Source organism: Siphateles boraxobius, unplaced genomic scaffold (genome assembly GCF_051911475.1).
Source record: "Siphateles boraxobius isolate OS27281-9 unplaced genomic scaffold, OSU_SipBor_1 41, whole genome shotgun sequence".
NCBI classification, from domain to species: domain Eukaryota; kingdom Metazoa; phylum Chordata; class Actinopteri; order Cypriniformes; family Leuciscidae; genus Siphateles; species Siphateles boraxobius.
The window spans coordinates 11,096,013-11,118,029 of NW_027509042.1; the positions used below are offsets into that span (position 1 = coordinate 11,096,013).

A 22,017-nucleotide genomic window follows, 5' to 3' on the forward strand; every position below is an offset into this window, starting at 1 on the left:
ATGAATTGATGCTGTATGGCCACAAAAGGAGGCCTCACATAGGGTGACCAAAAGTCCCGAAAAATTCAGGATAGTCCCGAAATCTAAGCAGTTGTCCCGAATCGCGAATTTGGCCCTGATTGTCACGAAAATTATACTTAAGCAAAATCTTGAGTAGTTATTGTCTGATAAAACATTAAAAACTGTCCGTGGAGGTTGAGTCGTGAAGAGAGTGCAAGTTGCAGCAGCCGTGAGCTCACTGAATGAATGTGCAGGCAGCCAGTCGTAAAGGAGTGATTGATTTGTCGCGGTACTGTGTACCCAAAAATATTTTGGCATCGAACAATGACTACATATTCCACCCCCCAAAGTCACCCTAGCCTCACACCATACTAAAAAAATGGTTTTCAGATTCATTGTCCAACCCCTGTACATAAACTCTTAAGAGGATAAACCCAAGTAACCAAATAAACCCATAGTTCATAAGCATAAAACAAGCATAAAGAACATTAATTCGTGCTGCTGTACATGGCTTCGAGTTTGTTTTTTCTCCATATGACCTAGGCCACATTCAAAGGCTGGATGGACATCATGTATGCTGCTGTGGATTCCAGAAAGGTGCAGACACTACTGTCTTTATAGTTTGACACTACTGGCTTTGTTCAAGTGAGTCACTTTTTGCCTTTGTTGCTTGCAGGTTGAGGACCAGCCCATCTATGAAGACAACATCTACATGTATATTTATTTTGTCATCTTTATAATCTTCGGCTCCTTCTTCACTCTAAATCTATTCATTGGTGTCATCATTGACAACTTTAACCAACAGAAGAAAAAGATAAGTGTTCAGTCTCTTTTTCGCCTCTACAAAGCTGACTTTGCCTGAGTATCTTCTCTATTCTTTGCACTTTCGCTCTTTCTGTATTCCATGTCATCTCCTATTCTGTCCATATTTTTCTAAGACATGCTTTCAGTTAAGTGCTAAATGGTGAAAACTAAACAGTGCAAATTAGCATGGGAGTCCAATTTCCCCCCAAAAAATGCAGATTGAGGTGCAGAGTTCTATTAAAGTTTAAAATGAAAGAACATAGACACAGCCGGGTCATTTACATAATGACCAACACAGTCTACCAAGAGAACCACAAATTAGCATCTGATGCTTTTTTGGGTGTTAAATAATGGTGCAAATACCAGTAAATTGACTAGCGGAAACCTTACTCTGCGTCTGAAAGGGAAACTCCTACAAATGCATATGTTATAAGGTCAGCTGCAAAACTGACCCTGTTCACGCCTTTTTAGCACTAATTTTTACTGCGTGTCTTTAGTAAATCCTGACAGTTGTTTTTTAACGCCAAAAGAGGGTTTGCACTGGCACAAACTGTTATTAAATCTGGCCCTTAGGCCCTGTTTACACAAGAACGCTCGCGGGTGAAAACGTAACAATATTTTATCAGATGTGCCTTTCGTTTATACGGCAACCGCGTTATTGGGGCTTAAGAATGCAAAAAAGTTAAACCACCCTCCAGAGTGGAATCTTAAAAACGCTCCAACGTCGCGTTCCCGTCTACAGGGTAAAAACGCAAATCTGCTCACGGTGGCTCTCGTCACGTACGCCTTTACGTCACAGGCATGCGCCAGTACAGGAAAATAGCAACCAACATGTCGGATTATTTCCATACGTCGGACCTTCAAGTTGCCCTAGCAGCTCTGATAAACGTACAAGGGTTTTTTTGCTGTTTGCTTCGCAATGTTTTGATTTCGCGCTACTAGGGAGAGAAGGAAGGTTGTACGCAGGCGCACGGACTTGGTGTTGTTGTGTGGCAGTGCTTCACATTGCCACCGAGCCGCCCGGAGTACATACTACATCGAATTTCACACACTTTTGCGTAACCATATGCACGCAGACCCCCCCCCCCCCCCATAACGTTCGTCTAAACGCAAAATAAAAAGTGATAACGCAACGCCACTCTTCAGATCGTGTCCATGTAAACATAGCCTTAGTGTGTTATGCTGTAGGTCTGTATGGACATGTACCCCATTTGAGCACATATGGTTGAGCAAGATTATTAGGTTGTAACCAGTCTTCTTTTGTCCCTATACTTTGGAGGTCAGGATATTTTCATGACAGAAGAACAGAAAAAATACTACAATGCCATGAAGAAACTGGGATCAAAGAAGCCACAGAAACCTATCCCTAGACCTCTGGTAAGCATTTAGACCTGGGAAATGTCTATCTTCTTAGCAGCAAAAAATTGTGATAATAGTTAATTCAAAATTGACTTATTCCTAAACCACTGCCTTTCAATGATAGAACACTGTTCTTTACTTTATCTATGTCAGTGCTACTTAAAAATACAAGTTCTTTGGCTGCTCCCATGAACTGTCCTGTGACAGACTATAAAAAAGCATTTGACAAAAGGATCATAAAAAAATGTCAATGTTAATGTTTTTAAAAATGCAATTTAAACATTGCTTTTAAAAATGTATTACATTTGTTTTAATTTGTATTTGTCTGTCATCAATTATTTTTATCAATGTATTCTTTAATTTGTTATATTTAAATATATTTTTAAACATTAATTAATTTGATTAACATTAAAAAATGTTTTTTTATTTTGTCAGTTTAAATTTTTTTATTTACATTTGTTATTGATAACTGATTTCTTCATTTTAATTTTAAGCAACATTCCTAGTCCCCTGTACTAATCCTCCTTTCTTCTGTATTTCTTCTTTTCCTTTTCTTACAGAACCCAGTCCAAGGGATGGTTTTTGACTTTGTCACTCAGCAGGCCTTTGACATTTCGATCATGATACTCATCTGTCTTAACATGGTAACCATGATGGTGGAAACAGATGATCAGTCCCCTGAGACAGAGAACATCTTGTACTGGGTAAACTTCATATTTATTGTGGCCTTCACTGGTGAATTTGTCCTGAAACTCTTTGCTCTGAGACACTACTATTTCACCAATGGTTGGAACGTCTTTGACTGTGTTGTCGTCATTCTGTCCATTGTGGGTGAGTGCTGTTTCCAAATGTTATTTTTCTTGACATATCCTTTCACATTCTTTGAGCTATGGACAATTTTGTAATTTGCTTTTGCTTCATTTTTCAGGTATGTTCCTGGCAGACATCATTGAGAAGTACTTTGTGTCACCAACTTTGTTCAGGGTAATCCGTCTGGCTCGAATTGGCCGCATCCTCCGTCTAATCAAAGGAGCTAAGGGCATTCGGACATTACTGTTTGCTTTGATGATGTCACTTCCTGCACTGTTCAACATCGGCCTGTTGCTTTTCCTAGTCATGTTCATCTTTTCTATCTTTGGAATGTCTAATTTTGCCTACGTGAAACGAGAAGTAGGAATTGATGACATGTATAACTTTGAAACCTTTGGCAACAGCATGATCTGTCTATTCATGATCACCACATCAGCTGGTTGGGATGGCCTCTTGGCTCCTATCTTGAACTATCCGCCTGATTGCGACCCAAACAAGGAGAACCCAGGAACCACAGTTAAGGGCAACTGTGGCAATCCCTCCGTGGGAATCTTCTTCTTTGTAATGTACATTATTGTGTCTTTCCTGATTGTGGTGAACATGTACATCGCTATCATCTTGGAGAACTTCAGTGTTGCCACTGAGGAGAGTGCTGATCCACTGTGCGAAGATGACTTTGAGTCCTTCTATGAAATCTGGGAGAAATTCGACCCCGACGCTTCGCAGTTCATCACCTTTGCCAAGCTGCCAGACTTTGCGGATACATTAGAACATCCTCTCCGTGTGCCAAAGCCAAACATCATCGAGCTGATCGCCATGGACATGCCCATGGTGAGTGGCGACCGCATTCACTGCTTGGACATTCTGTTTGCCTTTACTAAGCGTGTGCTAGGCGACAGCGGCGACCTGGATATGATGCGACAGCAAATGGAGGAGCGCTTTGTGGCGGCAAATCCTTCCAAGGTGTCGTACGAGCCCATCACCACCACGCTGCGCCGTAAGCAGGAGGAGGTGTCAGCTGTCATGATCCAGAGGGCATACCGTGGCCACCTGGCGCGCAGAGGCTTCATCTGCAAACGCCGACCTGCCAACAACAAACTGGAGAACGGAGGGGCCAATCAGGAAAAGAAAGAGGGCACACCTTCCACTGCATCCCTGCCATCCTATGACAGTGTAACCAAGCCCGAGAAGGAGAAGCAGGACGACAACAACGAAGGCAAGGCCCGCAAGGAGAAAGGCCGAAACCAAAAAGATGTCAGGGAATCCAAGTGTTAAGACTGCTGCGATACAACTCATGGACAGTGATAATGATCATGACGATACTATAACAAAAACTGTCATTTCAAGCGAATGGAAACCCTGATTAAACTATACAGATGTACAGATTAATTTCATTTAAGGGGAAAAAACAAAGCCGAAGTAACACGACATAAAATTGTTTACAAAACGTCACTGGTAATCGAGGCAAAGAAAAGTGTTGGGGTTCCTCAAAGCTTGAAAAACTCTTTACAAGTTAAACCAAACATAATCAGCTTCCTGTGTGACACTGTTGCATCAAGACTTGATTTAAACAGAATCAAATACGAACTTAAAAAGACCGATACTTGATCAAGTGTATTTTAGAGGGCTATATCGCGCTTCAGTATGGAACTCTTCACCGAGCGGGAATGTGATAATCCAAGGAAATCTAGGATCGAATCCCATGCTTCTGAACTGCGTCGGCGAACTTTCCATGCAGATAACAAACACTCATTCATGAAAGAAGCGGCTTCCCGAAATGGATTGCGAAGGAGTCTGCACCGTTTCATTTCACATGTGTAAGAACTCAACGTTACTGTGAGAGTGAGCAGGATAGACATGAGTGTGGAACAAAACTAAGAGTCTGGCTGATTCCAACGGTCTCTTTGCGTTTGTTAGTGTTGAATATATTTTACATGGTCTTTACATTATTTGAGCGGCAAAAAAGGAGAAATGGGAGGAAAAAAATGAATTAACATTTAACATTTTGCCCATGTCACCCTCAGTAACTGTGTCATGATAACTTTGTTATACCTGCATCAAAAGGCTTTTTCTACATGGGCTTTCACACCGATAGGACCGGGGGCAATAACCAGGGGCCCCCAATACACATCTCCAAATGAATAATAAATTATTGTGCTTGTTCAATGCATAGAAATGACTTGCATGATGGCATGTTTTGATCAGAAATTTTGCATGAGTAATCATAGTCCACAAAACACTAATACAGACCACCACAGTGGCTTGACGATGTTTTAGGCTGTCCACTGGCTAAATTTAGGACCAGAAATCAAATTTTATTTGATACTGAGAAACCGGAATTGGGCCTAAGATGCTAGACTGCATCTTCTCCTCTACTTAACATTATGAAATAGATTATCAAACATTAGGACAGAATTTGGGATTGGCTTCAGATGGTGCAAAATGCCTGTGACTAATCAGTGGCTTACGTACATTGAAACAAAGACTAGCATTGTGGCACATTATTGGAGAGGAAGGATACAAGGGACATCCCTTTTTTTTTTTGCTGCTCAGGAGATAATGAATGGGAAAACTAAATGTTGGAATGTGTGTGTATGGCGACTGGAGGAAAATGATACAAAAAATAACACTGTAATTCCTAAAGCTTCTTATTTTATTTGTATGCAGCAATATTGCTTACCTCACCTACAGCACTACCCGCGCTGCGGGTCATATGGTAGGTGGGTCCAGGGAGGGGCAAGAGGGTGGGATGGGGGTCAAAGTTTTGGGCATTATTAGGGGTGTAGCAAGTTGGTTGGCATTTTTAATCCTCATCAGGGGTTAGATGAGAAGATCTATAACTGTTTTGAGAAAGTGGCAGTTTTTTTATTTTAGGGAAAATAGAATTATGATACTTTTTCATTTGATTTTTACATACTATATTACTTTAAAGAGTTCTGCAGCGTGTCTACGTCTAGTCTCGTCACGGATTGTCCCTCGAGGATCAACCAGACATTGTTATCCGTGTATAAAGCCATCACATCCTCAGCAATGGTTTGATTGTAGCCAGGACAAAAGGACAGGACTTGAGAGAGACAGCTGGATGGTTGGGCAGTCACAGCTGTTTAAGGAAAAGCCAAAGATGTTTGTCTGATTATTCGGTGTGTGCAATTTGTGTCTGGAAGTTTCTGGAGACTTTCCCCATTTTTCTCAGGATACAACACAGATGTATCATGTGACAGTGATGTGATCAATAAGGGCCTTCAGTAGGTCCCGAGAATGTTTTTAATATGGAGTGGAGCTAAAGCAGGAGCGCTCCCACCACATTGAACTCTCATGTAGAGAGAAGAGCAGGACTATCTGATACAGAGCCGAGCTTCAGAGATTTCAGGCCGTAATAAAAGTGTTGTTGTGGCATTGACGATGAGATGAGCTCCAGACTGAACATACTGAGGGCCTTGGTTTTAAATGTGCAGTTATTCGACCCCTGGTCAGCCTTGTTTCTCATCAGTAGACCACCACACTAATGCCAAATAACCATTAGGCACTGGTCCCACAGCAGCTTACTGTGAGCCGGGCAACTCCACACATCCGTGCAACTACATTTTCAGTTTCTGTTAGTGATGTCAGCGGTTTTCCCTTACCTTTCATCTGGTGTCGATGGTCCAGTTGCTGCATGCGAGGGTGTTGACCTGAACCAAAACAAACAAACTAACAAACAAACAAACAAACAAAAACTCTGCTCAGCAAAGCTCAGCCATTCTCATTTATGCAGCCATGCAGGCTCAACTGTATAAACAACAACACAATGAGCAAATAACACATCATAAACTCATTTAAAAACAAAAATGAATGAAAAATCAGTTAAAAATATAATGTACAGTGTAGGCTATGTTGTAAGCAGCACAAAATGCTGAAAAGTTAAGAATGAACTTTTTAAGAGACTATAAATAATGTAATATATAATTTTATTTTAACAGCATGCATAGTTTTTTGTAAATACAGAAATACTATAAAAAAACTACTGCTATTAATCTAATACTGAAAATTGATTATAACCTTGATAGAATGGCTTCACTCATTGCCCTGGTCTCACTAGGTAGACTGTGACATATTTGTTAGAAGGTGTAGATTTTTTGACACAATTTTCACATTAAAGAGGGGAATCCAATATATGTTAAATGCAAAAAGTATATATAAATCTATACATCAATCAAGACATATATAGAGCTATACAACATATGTATCTATGTATACATGTATATGTACATATGTGTATATATATGCACACATATACATATGTAAGTATATATGATATGAGAGCACTGTCCTCCTCTGTGTTGACCTCTGCTTGGAGTGGAGAGGAAGCACTACTGGCGACATTTTCTCACGTTCTTCTTTCTTTCGTGCAATACATTCGGTGAACGACCAAAACTCTGACCTGGCCCACACAGTGTGCGCTTGTGTGCGTGTTTGAGATGTTTGGGTTTGAGCGAGTGATGTCTGTGTGCGTGCGCGGGTCTAGCTTTCGATGCACGATGATGTACTGGCTGCTCGCTATGGCTTATGTCGCCCGTTTTTGGGAGAGGAATGCACTACCAGCAATTAATTTACACCCTGTGTGAATACATCCTAACATCTCCAACTTACATACTAAGTACATATGCACTGGACGCCACATGTTCTTACCCCATAAACCCTGTTTTCATCTTCCGGCTTAATCAGCAAATGCCATGATCTTTCAGTCCGAGTCTGAGAAAGCGAGTATGAATGTGTGTGTGCGTGAGTGTGGGGTGGGGTTGGAGGGGATGAAGTGTGTATGTGACCGTTTGGTCACTTTAAATGTGTGTGATGCAGCTTGACTTAAGCTTAGCTTGTTCTTCATCTCTTAGATACACAGCCATCCAATTTGCAGTCTTAGGTTTGGTTAGGCTTTATATTATGCTTTTCTTGTCTTTGTATGTTTGTTTAAGGTGCCTTTTGCTGCCAATTTTGTTTGTCAAAAATGTAGATGATGTTGCATAAAATTCTCCTAAACAAGTGGAGCTTGTTTCAAATGAGCACTGGGAGAAAGAACTGAACTAAAGAATGTCTGTGACATCTATTAAAAAGCAAAAAAATAAAAAAATAATAAAAATGAACAAAAAAAATTACAAAATACAACAAAAAAAAAAAACTACAAAAAGAGGAAAAAAGAAAAGAAAAAAAGAAAACTTAACTGGCATCAGCCTGACTTCATCATCAGAGATTGTCAAATAGCATGGGGTGGGAAATGGAGTGTGTTGGTCACTCGATGAATCTCTTAAAGGTTGAGTCTGTTGAAAGAGAAACAGTTTGCCTTCTGTGCTCAGCTTATGTTAATTTTCAGCCACTTCTTTTTATTTTTCTATAAATACTGATTTCTGTCTATTATTTTGTAGCATGACTGAGATGCTATTTCCTTAATTTGCTGAAAATAATTCAAGTGGTTTTTGGTTCATAAAGTTGTTCTTATCTCTTGCCACTGATGTTGGAGAGGAGAGGGTGTGTTGCACAACCACTTGACTTAGTGAGAATCAGTGAAAGATTGTCTTCATTTGAGCACGAAACCTTTTCCAAACAATAAAGCAGCCTTCCAGTTATGCCTGAGTGCGTGTGTTTTTTCTTTCTTTCTTCTGTTAATGATGTTGAGTGTACAGTATATAATTTAGGAGGGTGAAAAAGCACTCGCTAAGGCTTTTCACATTTAAAATATTTAACCTTCTAAACCCTGGGTTATGTTTCAGTCTTTAACATGGGGTTGGAATTTATGTATTCAGGTTTGTATAAAATTTATACTGCACGTTCATAAACTGAGGCCTGGTTTCAGAGACAGGGCTTAGATTAAGGCCTCGTCCACACTACTGCGTTTTAGTTTAGAAACGGAGAATTCAAACGAATACGATCTCCGTCCACACCAGCGTTTTAGCTGCGTATTAGAATAGAATTGATCTCCGTCCACATTAAAACGACTGAAAACGCGGATCACGTCACCATTCACCTACACTGAGCATGCGCGTGCCGGTGTAAACAGGAATCAGATTGACTATTCCTCAGATTTCGCCGAGGTTGATAAGTGCCGATCTGGACATTCGAAAGTTTTCGCACCATTCCTCAGGAACCACAACTTCATTGATAAAATTACCCCACCATGCGCTGGTTCTTCCCGGCTTAACCCAAAACCGACGCTCCATGTACGGTCGATACCGCCGCTGCACACGGGAATTGTCACAGATCGCTCGAATAATAGCTTGCCTCCGGCGCTTGTAGGCAGTAAAATACAGAATTTACTTGCACTAACGTAACTGGTAGTCCAGGCTGTTGTTGTATGTTTTCTTCCGTTGTATGATGACTCCCAGAGAGCCGAGCGTGAGCCTCTGCGTCATCGTTTCTAAAGTCCTCCGTTTTAGGTCTTCGTTTTTGCCGTCTTAGTGTGGACGGGAGGTGCAAACGTAGCAAAAGGTCTGCGTTTCTAAACTAAAACATAGTAGTGTGGATGGGGCCTTAGGCCCTGTTTACACGATAACGATTCTGGGTGAAAACGTAAAAATATTTTATCGGATGTGCCTTTCGTTTACACGGCGACGGCGTTTTGGAGGCTTAAAAACGCAAAAAAGTGAAACCACCCTCCAGAGTGGAAATCTTAAAAACGATCCACCAATCCAACGTTCCCATCTAAACAGTAAAAACGCAAATCTGCTCACTGTGGCTCTCGTCGCGTACGTGTTTACGTCACAGGCATGCGCCATTACAGGAAAATAACCCCAATATGTCGGATTATTTCCATACGTCGGACCTTCAAGTTGCCATAGCAGCTCTGATAAACGTACAAGAGTCTTTTCAGCAGTTGTACAAAATATTCTCAGATATTGGTGTTGTTGTGTCGCAGTGCTTCACATTGCCACCTAGCCGCCTGGAGTGCATACTACATCGAATTTCACACACTTTTGCGTCATAGTATGTTTTTCAGTGAAAGTATGTGAACTTAGCGTGTTTCTTAAATATCTGCAAACATATTGGGGTATTTTTATGCTTTAGTACAGTAAAAAAAATTAGGCCTACATACAACACCTTTAACAGTTGAGCCCAAGCCCCCATAACTAATTCCAAAACATCACTTTAGAACTATAGCAGCTAGAACGCGGAGTTGTTTATTGCATCTAGCTGATATTCGCAGGTCAATCTTATATTCATAATTACAAAATTAGTTTGAATGTCCGCTGATGAAAGCGATATCTTTGTTAAAGTTAGGGTAAGCGGTTTTTCAAAAACACTGTTGAACATTGTTGATATTTTAATTCAATCCAAACAAGCACACCCCTCTCTTCATTCCGACTCCAAAACTCCGCATCCAATCCTAACGCTCTGCTCCGAGTCAGTCTTGAAGCTAAACACTGCATTCTATACACTCTCACTAGCTGGCCTCTGTTGCACATGTAATGTCTGTTTATCATAGCAGAAGCACCAAAAAATAATGCTTCACGAAAAATAAAGCGCAGATGATGAAGGACAAAAGAAAGTAGCTACAGTACACAATAGTACTTACAAGAGTTTGTTAGTTGCCAACTGCACAGCAGCTCCAGACAAACAATGACACTCAAACCCAGTTACTCACGTGTGGAGTGGAATCAAAACAACCTTCGCATCTGTTTTCAGGCCTTATCGCTTAGCTCTCTCCAGAGCTGGAAAGCTTTTCTAATATTAACGCTCTTGCCCAGTTATAACCCTTCATTTTCCAGTGATTTCTTAAACTTTTCTCTTTGTGTCTTATCTCTGTTTCTGTAGTCTTTCTTTAAATCTCCCTCTTGCTCGTTCTCTCTCCTCCAACGTAATACGGCCCCTAATGTTGACTGGCTACACATGTTTGTTGTTTGTTCATGTGTCGGTCCAACTAACTTCCAAACAGCGTTTTTCAAATATCGCTTACCCCTCCTTTAAAGAGATTCCCCATGACAGCGCTAGTCAACGCATTTTTAAGTTGCATCTTGTTTACACACTTCACCTTATTTCAGTCTCTTTCAATATAAAAGTCTTTGATCCTGACTCACTGATAAAAGTCCCAATACTAAATTACGACATGTTATTTATATAAAATACATTTCATTCATATAAAAACAATATTTAAATAAACAATATTAGCCATTATAAAAGTATAAGAAGTCCGTACAATATGAAATAAATACAAGCAAACAGTTTATTCAAAAGTAGGCCTACAAAAGCAGCACTAGTACAGGATTTCAGTTAGGCTAATGTTATGAAAATTATCTTTGGCCTTTGGACCAAGTAGGCTAATAGATTAATAAGACCAAATATTACCCGCTTGATATACCCAAAATTAATTATACTTCATGTTAAAACACTATCTACATAAGAGCCAGTGGCAAATTCCCGAAGGACTGGACAAGAGAAAGCTGTTCTCGGCGGGTAGAGCTCTGAATGGCCGGTGATGCCCTTGACCTCGCATCTGGGAAAGCGTCTTAACAAATTGTCAAATATGTGCTATGTTTATATACCTATAAATTGCATATTTGAGGTCTAAATAACTACATTCTTGTCTAAAAACTATTCAAAGACACAACAAAAGTAGTATTTGTAAAATTATGGTGGTTTGCTCGTCCGCATGACATTTTCCGTAAGAAATGCTGCAAGCAGAGTGATACAAAGGTGTTACGGTTCCCGTGGCGATACTTGTAGAATATATTGCATGGCTGGAAAAGGCTCTCAGCCAATCAAAATCGAGAACCATAACGAACTGTTAAATTATATAGCCTATGTATAAAAAAAATCCAAAAGTACCTCCTGGGCCCTCAAGGTATGCATACATCCTCTGTTCAGGAATCACTGTTCTATGGTGTTGCTGGATCCACGCAGCATTGACTTTGTAAGGATGGCTGACAAACACTTCCTAAGGTTTCTGTTTTCGGTGTCATGATGGGGTTGTGTATGTTCCCTTTCTGTGTTCTTATCATGATGAATTGAAGGCTGTGTTGTTGGCTGTTGAAGAGCATTCATCCACTCCAACCCCGTCAACTGTGAGCCAAACAAAGAATCACTAAAAACAAAAGTCCACATGTCCTTACATCCGACTGGTGCTTAAAAGAGAGAGAGTCATAGCTTGACTAAAAGAACAGGCAGTATAATTTGTGGTACTTTGAAGTGAAATATCTTTAATTAGGCTGAATACCAACATATACAGGGACTAGAGTTTTTACTCGATTTATCAAGTTTCTGGTGCACTTTGCCCAGCACCACACCCAATCACTGGTAAATTTGTGTAACTGGTAAATATTTAAACTTTAAATATGTGACTAAAAACCAGCAGATCAACATTTGTTTTAACCAAAGGATGTTTGTACCTGACAGGGCCAAAATGTTGGGAAACATTTGATGACACAGTCACTTTACATGTTTATCTTCTTTTGTGTTCCACAGAAGAAAAAAAAAGCATAGAGTGACATGACGTCGAGTAAATAGTGACACGACGGTGAGTAAATTGTTACAGAATTTTAATTTCTGTGCAAACTCTCTCTTTAAATGTGTTAGGAGAGCAGCTGCAGGGGGAATATCATCCTCAGGAGAAAAATAATACAATAACATGTACAAAGCTTCTGTAGTTACTAAATAATGTGTTATACGGTATATGTTAGATGTCCACCTTCACATTATGTCCCATCTATCACTGATTTTTTTGTAGATGTACATGCTAGATTATTTTTCTTTATGTTGTATAAAAGAGAGTAAAGTGCTAGAAAGATCAATCACAGAGATTTTGTTGGTTATCAATAAAGATTGATCTAAATCAGAATTTGAAATATATACAGTATAATTATATACTGTATGGGTCATTTAAATTTGTAGACCAAGAACCATTCTCAAAACTGGTCTTAGGCTGCACAAAGATGTTGATCCGTCAGACGAAAGACCCGATTCATCAGTCTAAGATTAAACGGCTCACACTGAGGCGAGAACAATATTGAAACTTCTGAAAAACAAAGCGCTGAGGGATGTGTGTGCTGGGAGGTGGGGGGTGGCTGGAGAGAATAGAGCATCTGTCACACTCTGCTGCACAGTGACTGCAGGGAGCGCTTTTGGGTGGGGGGTCGCCATAAGGAAGAAGTGGAAAGTCAAAAGTCAGCATCTGTGTTTAGTGTTTAGTCCGAGAGAGTTGAGGACTTCCAAAATAAAAAGAATGTGTGGAAAAAAATTATAATAGAAGGAATATTCTATGATTTTCAGGATAGTTTGAGTGTTTAAACGGTTGGCCACTAGAGGGCAACACACAAATAATACACTGTATGATAACTGTCAATAATAGAAAAGAGCGTAAAATTGTATTACAGTTATAGAGTAAATTTAAAAAAATATACAAATAAGTTTGAGTGTGCTTCCTACGTAGATGGAGGGGACGGTGGTTTAGAAAAGATTTTCACTTTATCACTGAACACTGTTTTAATAAAAGGACGATACAAACCCATACAAAAATGTAATATATGGCCATATATGTACTTATATTTTAAATAGCATGACATATATCTATACATTTATCTGACTTATCTGAGAACACAATATATGCCTGCAACATATATGAACATTTATGTGTCCAAACATGTGAAGAAAATATTTGAGTTCATCCATATATGATACCATATATCTGCATATATTACAGTATAGCATTGGTTTCTCGCATATATGGACAACATTAAGTATAAATATGTGACATAGATATTTGTTTCCCACATATTTAATAAATGTATGTAAACATACATGCATGTGATACTGATGCATTGAAATAAGTACATATATGCATATATACCTATATGCGTCTTACATATATTTAACATTTATGTGCATATACTGGAAAATATATGGCACTTACATGAAAACGGCCATTTTTGCTATATTTTGAAATATATGTTTCATATATGTCTATGTCTTTTATATATATGAATTTTGCATATATTCTCATATATGCAGCAGACATACATGGGCACTGACATTAGGCCTATATATGTAAATTACATATATTTACATATATTACATTTCTGTATGGGAATATTGATTAAAAAAGAAAATAGCCAATAGAATTAAAAATACAAAAGAAAAGAAAAGAAAAAAGAACACAAAACCCTCTTGACCTTTTCCTTGAAAAACCATGGGTTTGAAGGGCTTATATAGACACATCTGCACAGCCATAAGGTTGTGATTTTCTGTTGGGAGTTGAAGACCATGATATGTGAATATCATTCTGGACAGGATACAAGGTGACCTAACGGCACCAGCTGTGCATTTGGCATTATGGAACTACAGTGCTAAGCATGAATACTGTTAACTGTAAAGCCTGTAAAAGCCATATTAGCAGATTGTGGAATCATTAAATCACTGTGTATTTGAGGACTGCATACATTACTATGTTTTTTTTATATCAATATCAGCTACATTTATTTAGAAATAAATTAATACTTTTATTCAGCAAAGATACATTCATTTGGTCAAAAGTGCATTAATGACTTTTAAATTCTTACAAACATTTCGATTTCAAATAAATTATGTTCTATTCATCAAAGAATACTGAAAATATATTATGGTTTCCACAAAAAATATAAAGCGGCACATCCGTTTTCTACACTGATAATATAGGAAATGTTTCTTGAGCAAATCCAAAATCAGCATACTAGAATGATCTCTGAAGGATCATGTGACACTGAAGACTGGAGTAATGATGCTGAAAATTCAGCTTGGCCATCACAGGAATAAAGTACTGCATATTTTCAAATATATTAAAATAGAAATATTAAAATAGAATATTTAACAATATTACTGCCTTTGTGAGTAATAACAAAAATCAATAGAGCAAATGCTGTATTGGTACAATAGTTTTTATTTTGTGTATTTTTCTTTCTTGAGGTAGACATTTAGACATGTAATACACAATTGCATACTTTGAACATACAGCAATGTAACAGTGAGGTAGATGAAAATTGTACATGCATCTCCCATCTATTGTATTTGTGAGTGTTAAAATAACATACAAATTCAACTTTAAAATATTAGCTATACTGTCATTTTTATTTTGGTTTGTACATTTCAGTGTATGTCCCACTCGCCTCTCCATAACAAAAGCTCTCTATTCTCTCATTTAAAACAGAGAAGGGTCAGAGGGTCAGAGGAAAACACATCCAGTGATCAACTCAAAGGGCTAGGACAGCTCTGTGGGTTTCCATAGTAAACGTCACAATAGGTGAATGGTGGAAAAGACTGCAAAGACCCTTTTAGCCTTTTTTTTGCAGTAGCCCTGTGAAAGCTATATTATGTGTTCTGTACGCTTTGCATTTTAATCATTGAAATACTGTTTGTAAGGTTACAATTTATTTTTTAAATGATGGACATGGCAAAGAAACTACTAGACAAGAAAAGACGAAAACTTCTGTCAAACTCAAAAATATGTGTAAGATAAACATTAAGTATGGCTTCATTCACAATTCCTGAGGGAAATCAGATTTACATTCAAAGCTTATAGAGGAATCTTAGATAATATTCCTAAAATAAAGAGTTTAATCCCACTGACTTCAGTGTTGAAGAACATCCATGACAATTACCACTGACATGCTCACTAACAAAATGTATGAAAACAATATGACATATGAAACTTTCATATGTGTGCTTTGATATACAATCAAATGTGTGTTTTGATTTACTATATTTTCTCTCTTTTCTATTTCTCTCTTTCAGTCATTCTCTGGCTTGGATTTCATTGATTAAAGCGCTGGATTAGTGCTTGCCATCATAATGTGCTTCACTGCACAACATATATATATATATATATATATATATATATATATATATATATATATATATATAGAGAGAGAGAGAGAGAGAGAGAGAGAGAGAGAGAGAGTAAAAGAGGAAAGGAAGAGAATAAAAAAAAAGTAATTTCATGGCTATAAATGAGTGTTTGTGCTACAGGTCACATGGAAGCTGCAGTCAGGAATAATGATAATGCGCATAAGAGAGACATCTATCTTCACAGACCGTCATCTCGTCTCATACCGTAATAATAATCGCCCTGATGTTTGATACGTGCAAGTATTGCTATAATCATGTATTAAAAAAAAAGGATAGACTGACTATACATCAAGTAGACTCAAGGATATGTGTACTGTCCCGGACCTCCGTAAGACCTTGTCTCCGGAGGCCGTAGATGACTGGTCTTGCCCACAGAATCTGCCTCGAGATCGGACTGAGTGGAAAGTCTATCGGACCTGTAGCTTGGAATATCCGTCCCACAGCTTTCATTGGCATTTCCACCACTGTCGTTGTTCTGCCGTTCGCTCTTTTCCCTGATTGTGTAAGGTGACACTCTGGCCGTTTTGGACTGGTCGAAGCCAAACTTCCTGTTGCGTGGGAGATCAGCAGCACCGTGGCTGCTGTGAAGAGGTGTGGGGGTGTGTAGACCCGAGGGCAGCAGAGTAGGGGTGCTGTGGGGGTAACTAGCCGTCAGACCGCATTGCTGGGGATAAGCGTAGCCTGGTGCGGGGGGCAGGTATGCAGAGGGCAAGGCAAACGCTGGTGACGGAAGATAGGATGGTTTAGGTAGCAGATGTTGGCTGCTGTAGGATGAAGGGTAATCCTGAGACGTGGGACCGCTGCTGTACTGTTGCTCTGAAAGATCACTTCCGCTCCCCTTCAGTGGGTCTAAACCGGGAGGCCCGTCCGTGCTGTACCCCCCAGGCCACGGCTCCTGGTGCTGCTCACTTCTCAGGAAACTCCCATGTTCTGGTAAGGCCGAGTTGAAGGAATACCTCTCCGCATAGCGCTTTAGCAGGCTAGAGGCACTGAGGGCAGTGATGTCATCAGTGTAGCCTGAGAACGCAGGACGACTGGGCTGAGGAAATGGGAGGGGCTTAGGGTGAACTGGAGATGGTGTGGTGGAGGAGACATCATAGTGTTGCTCCGCCCACTCAGATGACCACATCATTGCCACACCTGGAAAATCAAAATATTTAATGAAAAATTCTGCACAATGTTACTATTACTTTGTATTCATCGTTGAAACGTGAGGCACACGATAGCTAGAAGTGGTATTTAAGGGACAGTTTATGCAAAAATGAAAGTTCCGAAATTCTGCATGGTATTAGGCTACTATCTACTTTTTATTCCTTGTTGAGAAATAATGAAAAAGAGAAAAGAGGTGATTAAAGAGACACTTTATTTACTATTAGTTAATAGTTTATTTACTATTACTTTTTATTCATCGCTGAGAAAAGATGCACATTATAGCTAGAGGATGTATTTAAGGGGATAGTTCACCCAAAAATGATAATTCTGTCAGTATTTACTCACCCTCATGTTGTTCCAACCCCGTCAGACCTTCGTTCATCTTCGGAACACGAATTAAGATATTTTTTGATGAAATCTGAGAGCTGGATCACTAGTCCTTACTAGTCCATAGGCTTCTTGAGGGATTGAACTTGCCTGTCTCGAAAACTTATTAAAGACATCGTTAAAATATTCCAAGTGACTACAGTGGGTCAATCTTAAGTTTATCAAACGACGAGAACACTTTTTGTACGCAAAAAAAAACAAAAATAACGACTTTATTTCAACTATTCATTCCCTTCTCTCTGGGCCTCGAGTCAGGTTACTAGTTTAACAGCGTATGATCTGTTGTTGTACGTCACATGCATCACCCACATGACCAGCGTCGGCCAATAGTGAGCCTACGTGTGACGTAGCTCTACGCAATTACACTAGTTTAACTGACTAGAGGCCCAAAGAGAAGGAAATGAATAGTTGAAATAAAGTCGTTATTTATGTTTGTTTTTGCGCACAAAAAGTATTCTCGTCGCTTGATAATCTTAATATTGAGCCACTGTAGTCACTTGGACTATTTTAACGATGTCTTTAATAACTTTTCGAGGCCGGCAAGTTTCAATCCCTTAAGAAGCCTATGGAGGAGTGATCCAGCTCTCAGATTTCATCAAAAATATGTTAATTCGTGTTCCAAAGGTCTTACGGGGTTGGAACAACATGAGGGTGAGTATAATTACTGACAGAATTTTCATTTTTGGGTGAACTATCCCTTTAAAGGGTAGTTCACCAAAAAATGAAAATTCAGAAAATTCTGCCTGATGTTACTTTTACTTTTTATTCATTTTTTACTGAAAAAATGACGTTATCACGGCAAGTCATGACAGCATGTTTTTTTTTTACATTACTTTAACTTAAGATATTTAATTTCAGTTATGTGAGATTCAACTTGATTTTAAAAGTCAGTTTAATACAATTTAAGTTGCAATGAGTTGTAAAGCCAATCTGATTATACTTAAAATGTAAGTGCAAAAGATAGCTAGAGGAGGTATTTAAAGAGACAGTTCACCCCAAAAATTGAATTTTTTAAAATTATGCACGATACTATTACTTCTTATCCTCCATTGAGAAATAATCCAAAAGATATCTGGAGGAGGTATTTAAAGGGTCAGTTATCAAAAATACACATTCTGAAAATTCTGTATTGTGTTATTATACTTTTCATTCATCGCTGGGAAATAATGTACACAACAGGGAATGAACAGTTTACCAAAGAGAAATAATTCATAAGATCTATCATTTAGCTACTCACCCTCATTCCAAACCTGTGAGTAAATGATGACAGAATTTTCATTTGGTCCCTTTAAATAACTTCTTTAGGTACCTTGTGCCTTTTTTCTCCAACGAATAGAAAATAAAAACAAAATCACGAGGTTCAGTGGTTTTGCAAAACCACTTCAAGTTCACAACTGGACTGCAACAAGAATTCACCATATGGAACCGTTTAGTATAATCTGGACAAGATGTGATCTATTCTTTGCATCTTAATCTGTGCGAGTGTAAACCTCTCAGTAACCTTGCACACATCATCCTCACACATTTTGATGAGGGGAAGACGATTTAAATGAGCGATTGAACGCTGGATTTTCAACCAGTTATATTTATATATGTGTGTGTGGATGTGTGTCTATTTTCGTGTGCTTTCTGGAAGATGAAGGCAGATTAGAATCGACAGATTAGAGCGAAGTTCTAGAGGAGACTGACAGAACACTTAGAATTTAAGATAATTTCATTTTAAAAAAATATACACAAGCATTAACATATTAGCCAGGGTTCTAGAGAGTTGAAATTCCTTGCTAATCCCAACAAATCCTTGCGAAACACAACTACTCTTGTTCATTTAAAAATATTTCACGTCTGTTTCTATACAAATCTGCTTTTTATCTATGTCTTTATATCTTTATGTTGCTTCCCTCCAATTGACACACTTCCTAGAACTTCCGCTGAAGATATGGATCCCATTTATAAATATGGCTGCACCCGGAATGCCAAGAATTCAGCCTGGAATCTTTTTACAAAGCACATCCTCTACACAAACACACAAACACACATACTCTCTCTCTCTCTCTCTCTCTCTCTCTCTCTCTCTCTCTCTCTCTCTCTCTCTCTCTCTCTCTCTCTCTCTCTCTCTCTCTCTCTCACACACACACACAGACACACACACACAGACACACACACACACACACACACACACACACACACGCTCCAGGTTGGACATCATAAGAAGAGTTATTTAAATGCCTGAAGATCTGTGGTGCTAAATGTATTATTCATTATATTACATAATTCCATGCACTGCAAATGACCTTTGAGTTGTTGGCCATCTTTTAGTTTGAAAATGTAAATCTAAATAAAGGTTTTTGTTTTATCAGTAAAACAAATAATATTCAAGACTTATTATTCTTCCCTTGATATAGTGAAAAGGCTAATGAGCTGAAAGCAAAGAAACAGCTGGTAAAGTCATTACTCTTCTCTGGCTACTGCTGAACACACACACTTTCCAGCAGAATCTTATCCAACATATGCACACATCTACACAGACATATAATAAATATGCAATTATTAATATTATTATTTTTGCATTGTGCATTAACTCACCATGCTGTTTTAACCAGAATTCTGTACCAGCGTGTTATTCTTGATTGTAAATGCTATTGGGGTGCACAAATCTTTCCACCATTGCTCATAAACACGGATACCTGAAAGAAAGAGAGATAAACTATACTTTGCATGATGTCACACTTTCTTAAAATTAAAATAGCACCATCTTAAAATCTCACATACCTATAACCATACAAACCAAAAGGAACAAACAGTAGACATTATAATATATAAACACAGAATGCCTGTGCAACCAAAATGTTTTTTCTCTCTCACTCTCATTAACTTTACAAGCAAAATACTAATAACAGATAATGAGAGACAGAGATGAAGACAGAGTGGTTTTAAAAATGTAAACAGATAAAAGCTGTCATTGTATTCCACATGCATTAAGAAACATACCAGTCCCTCTCTGTGAATCCCTGGTGAATCCCCATTGCACTGTTGCAGTTATACGTAAATTCCCAGCTTTACGCTGCCATGCCTCTCAGACTCTTTTTTTTGTCTCTTGCCTCTTCTTTTTTCCTTCTTCTATCCAACTCTGCACTACCTCCCTCTGTCCCTGTGACAACAGCCCACATGCACAGCCCCTCCCCCACCCAAATCCTCCCCTCCCCCTGCCCTCCCTTTTTGTTGAAAGTATTTAAGCAGATAGAGAGAGAGAGAGAGAGAGAGAGAGAGAGAGAGAGAGAGAGAGAGAGAGAGAGAATGGAAATCTCTTTAGGATATTTTAATTTTAAATAGCTGTTACTGTTTATTTTAATTTAATATATTCAACTGTGTCTTATAAATCATGCACACATGTCATTGGTGCTGCTTTTTAATAATTAGTCCAATGCAATAACTTATATTTGTCTAAGTTTCTCTGAGGGCTTTGATAAACATCCCTTGTGGGGGATAAAATGATCTGGATACAGCAAACAGCTGAGGGTGCTGTTGGCTGTAATTCCACTGCTGAGGTGTTGAAGATCCCTGGAATGCGAAGAGGAATCCTTCCACATAAATGAGCTTTGGAGAAGCTCTCTGCTGTGTTCTAAACACTCTTCCTTTCCCCTCATCCAAACAGCTTTCATGTAATCATTTGCATTCTTTTTATTGAAGTCACAATCAATTACAAAATGTATTCATTTTATGTGGAAACTTTCCCTGCCGTGTGAAATATGTTAAATAGAAAATTCATATTTAAAAGTCAAAACAAAACTGAAAACCTTAACATATGTGCTTGTGCTTGTCATTGTTTGAACAGCCGCTATGTCAGTCTCTGAAGGGACGCTTGATAACCAGAGAAAGATAAAAAAAAAAAAAAAAACTATTAATGAACATGCAAAGTTTCATCTGTAGAAATACTTTTGCAAACTCTTGTTAGAAAAGCTTGTAAAATAGATGTTTTCTGCGGAACACTATTGCCCAAAGCAGAGAAACAGAATGTCATTCATGTCATTACTTTCATTGGACAGTCTAAAAAAAAAGTACTACATTGTTAAATCCATCAGTGTTTTTTTAAACATTGCTGCTCTCTATTTAAATGTATAGCAATAATAGGTTTTTCAGCAATGTACAAAAAAAGTTCCCCTTATTTTCCCTTGACAGGAGATCAGTCACATGACAAATGTTCCTGTAAATGCCAGCCTTCAGGATGTACTGTATACTTCCAGTAAATCATGCAACACTAATTGGGAATGCTAACAACTTTTCTTCAGGAAGGCTTGGAGGTTTCTATGGTTAATAATGTATGGCATCTTAGCCATCAAAGTACATCAATTAATATATTTTAAGCTATTCACCAGACATCAATTTAGTCATGACACTTGTTTTGGCACTTACACATCCCCCTCCCCCCAACAAACTAGTTTTTCTTACATCTTCTGTAAGTTTACACGCACTCTCTGTTGTAAGTTTAAACTCTCAGTTGTTGCGTGATAAACATAAATGATGTATATATAGAATAACCACTTGCAACAGGTCATTGATGCCATTACTGTCATTTATTTGTATACACTGTATACAACCTAAAAGTTGTTGTATATTTCAGCTGATTTTACGTAGCTTTCTGTCTGATTGCAAATAGGCTATAATAGC

General features: G+C 38.5%; 2 protein-coding genes across 6 annotated transcripts in view; one reads left to right on the top strand and one right to left on the bottom strand.

Moving 5' to 3' along the window:
- scn8ab (sodium channel, voltage gated, type VIII, alpha subunit b) overlaps nt 1-8,573 on the top strand; it is a 59,908-nt gene extending 51,335 nt beyond the window's left edge. For all 5 annotated transcript variants that reach the window (XM_077198372.1, XM_077198369.1, XM_077198371.1 and 2 more), the window contains 5 exons: nt 544-597; nt 677-814; nt 2,077-2,181; nt 2,724-2,994; nt 3,092-8,573. In XM_077198372.1, coding sequence (XP_077054487.1) covers nt 544-597; nt 677-814; nt 2,077-2,181; nt 2,724-2,994; nt 3,092-4,248 — 1,725 coding nt within the window. In that variant the 3' untranslated portion in view covers nt 4,249-8,573. The remainder of the gene's footprint in view (nt 1-543; nt 598-676; nt 815-2,076; nt 2,182-2,723; nt 2,995-3,091) is intronic.
- A 7,503-nt stretch (nt 8,574-16,076) lies between these two features.
- Nucleotides 16,077-20,526, bottom strand: LOC143707202 (fidgetin-like protein 2). Its single transcript, XM_077199948.1, has 3 exons — nt 20,341-20,526; nt 19,936-20,036; nt 16,077-16,953 (listed from the first exon to the last, which is right to left on the bottom strand). Exon 3 carries the CDS (start codon nt 16,943-16,945, stop codon nt 16,112-16,114), a length of 834 nt encoding a protein of 277 aa, XP_077056063.1. The 5' UTR covers nt 16,946-16,953; nt 19,936-20,036; nt 20,341-20,526; the 3' UTR covers nt 16,077-16,111.
- Nucleotides 20,527-22,017: the final 1,491 nt, after the last annotated feature.

What these genes read in the sequence shown, in the direction of transcription:
- LOC143707202 (XM_077199948.1), bottom strand. Translation starts at nt 16,945, where the DNA reads ATGATGTGGTCATCTGAGTGGGCGGAGCAACACTATGATGTCTCCTCC.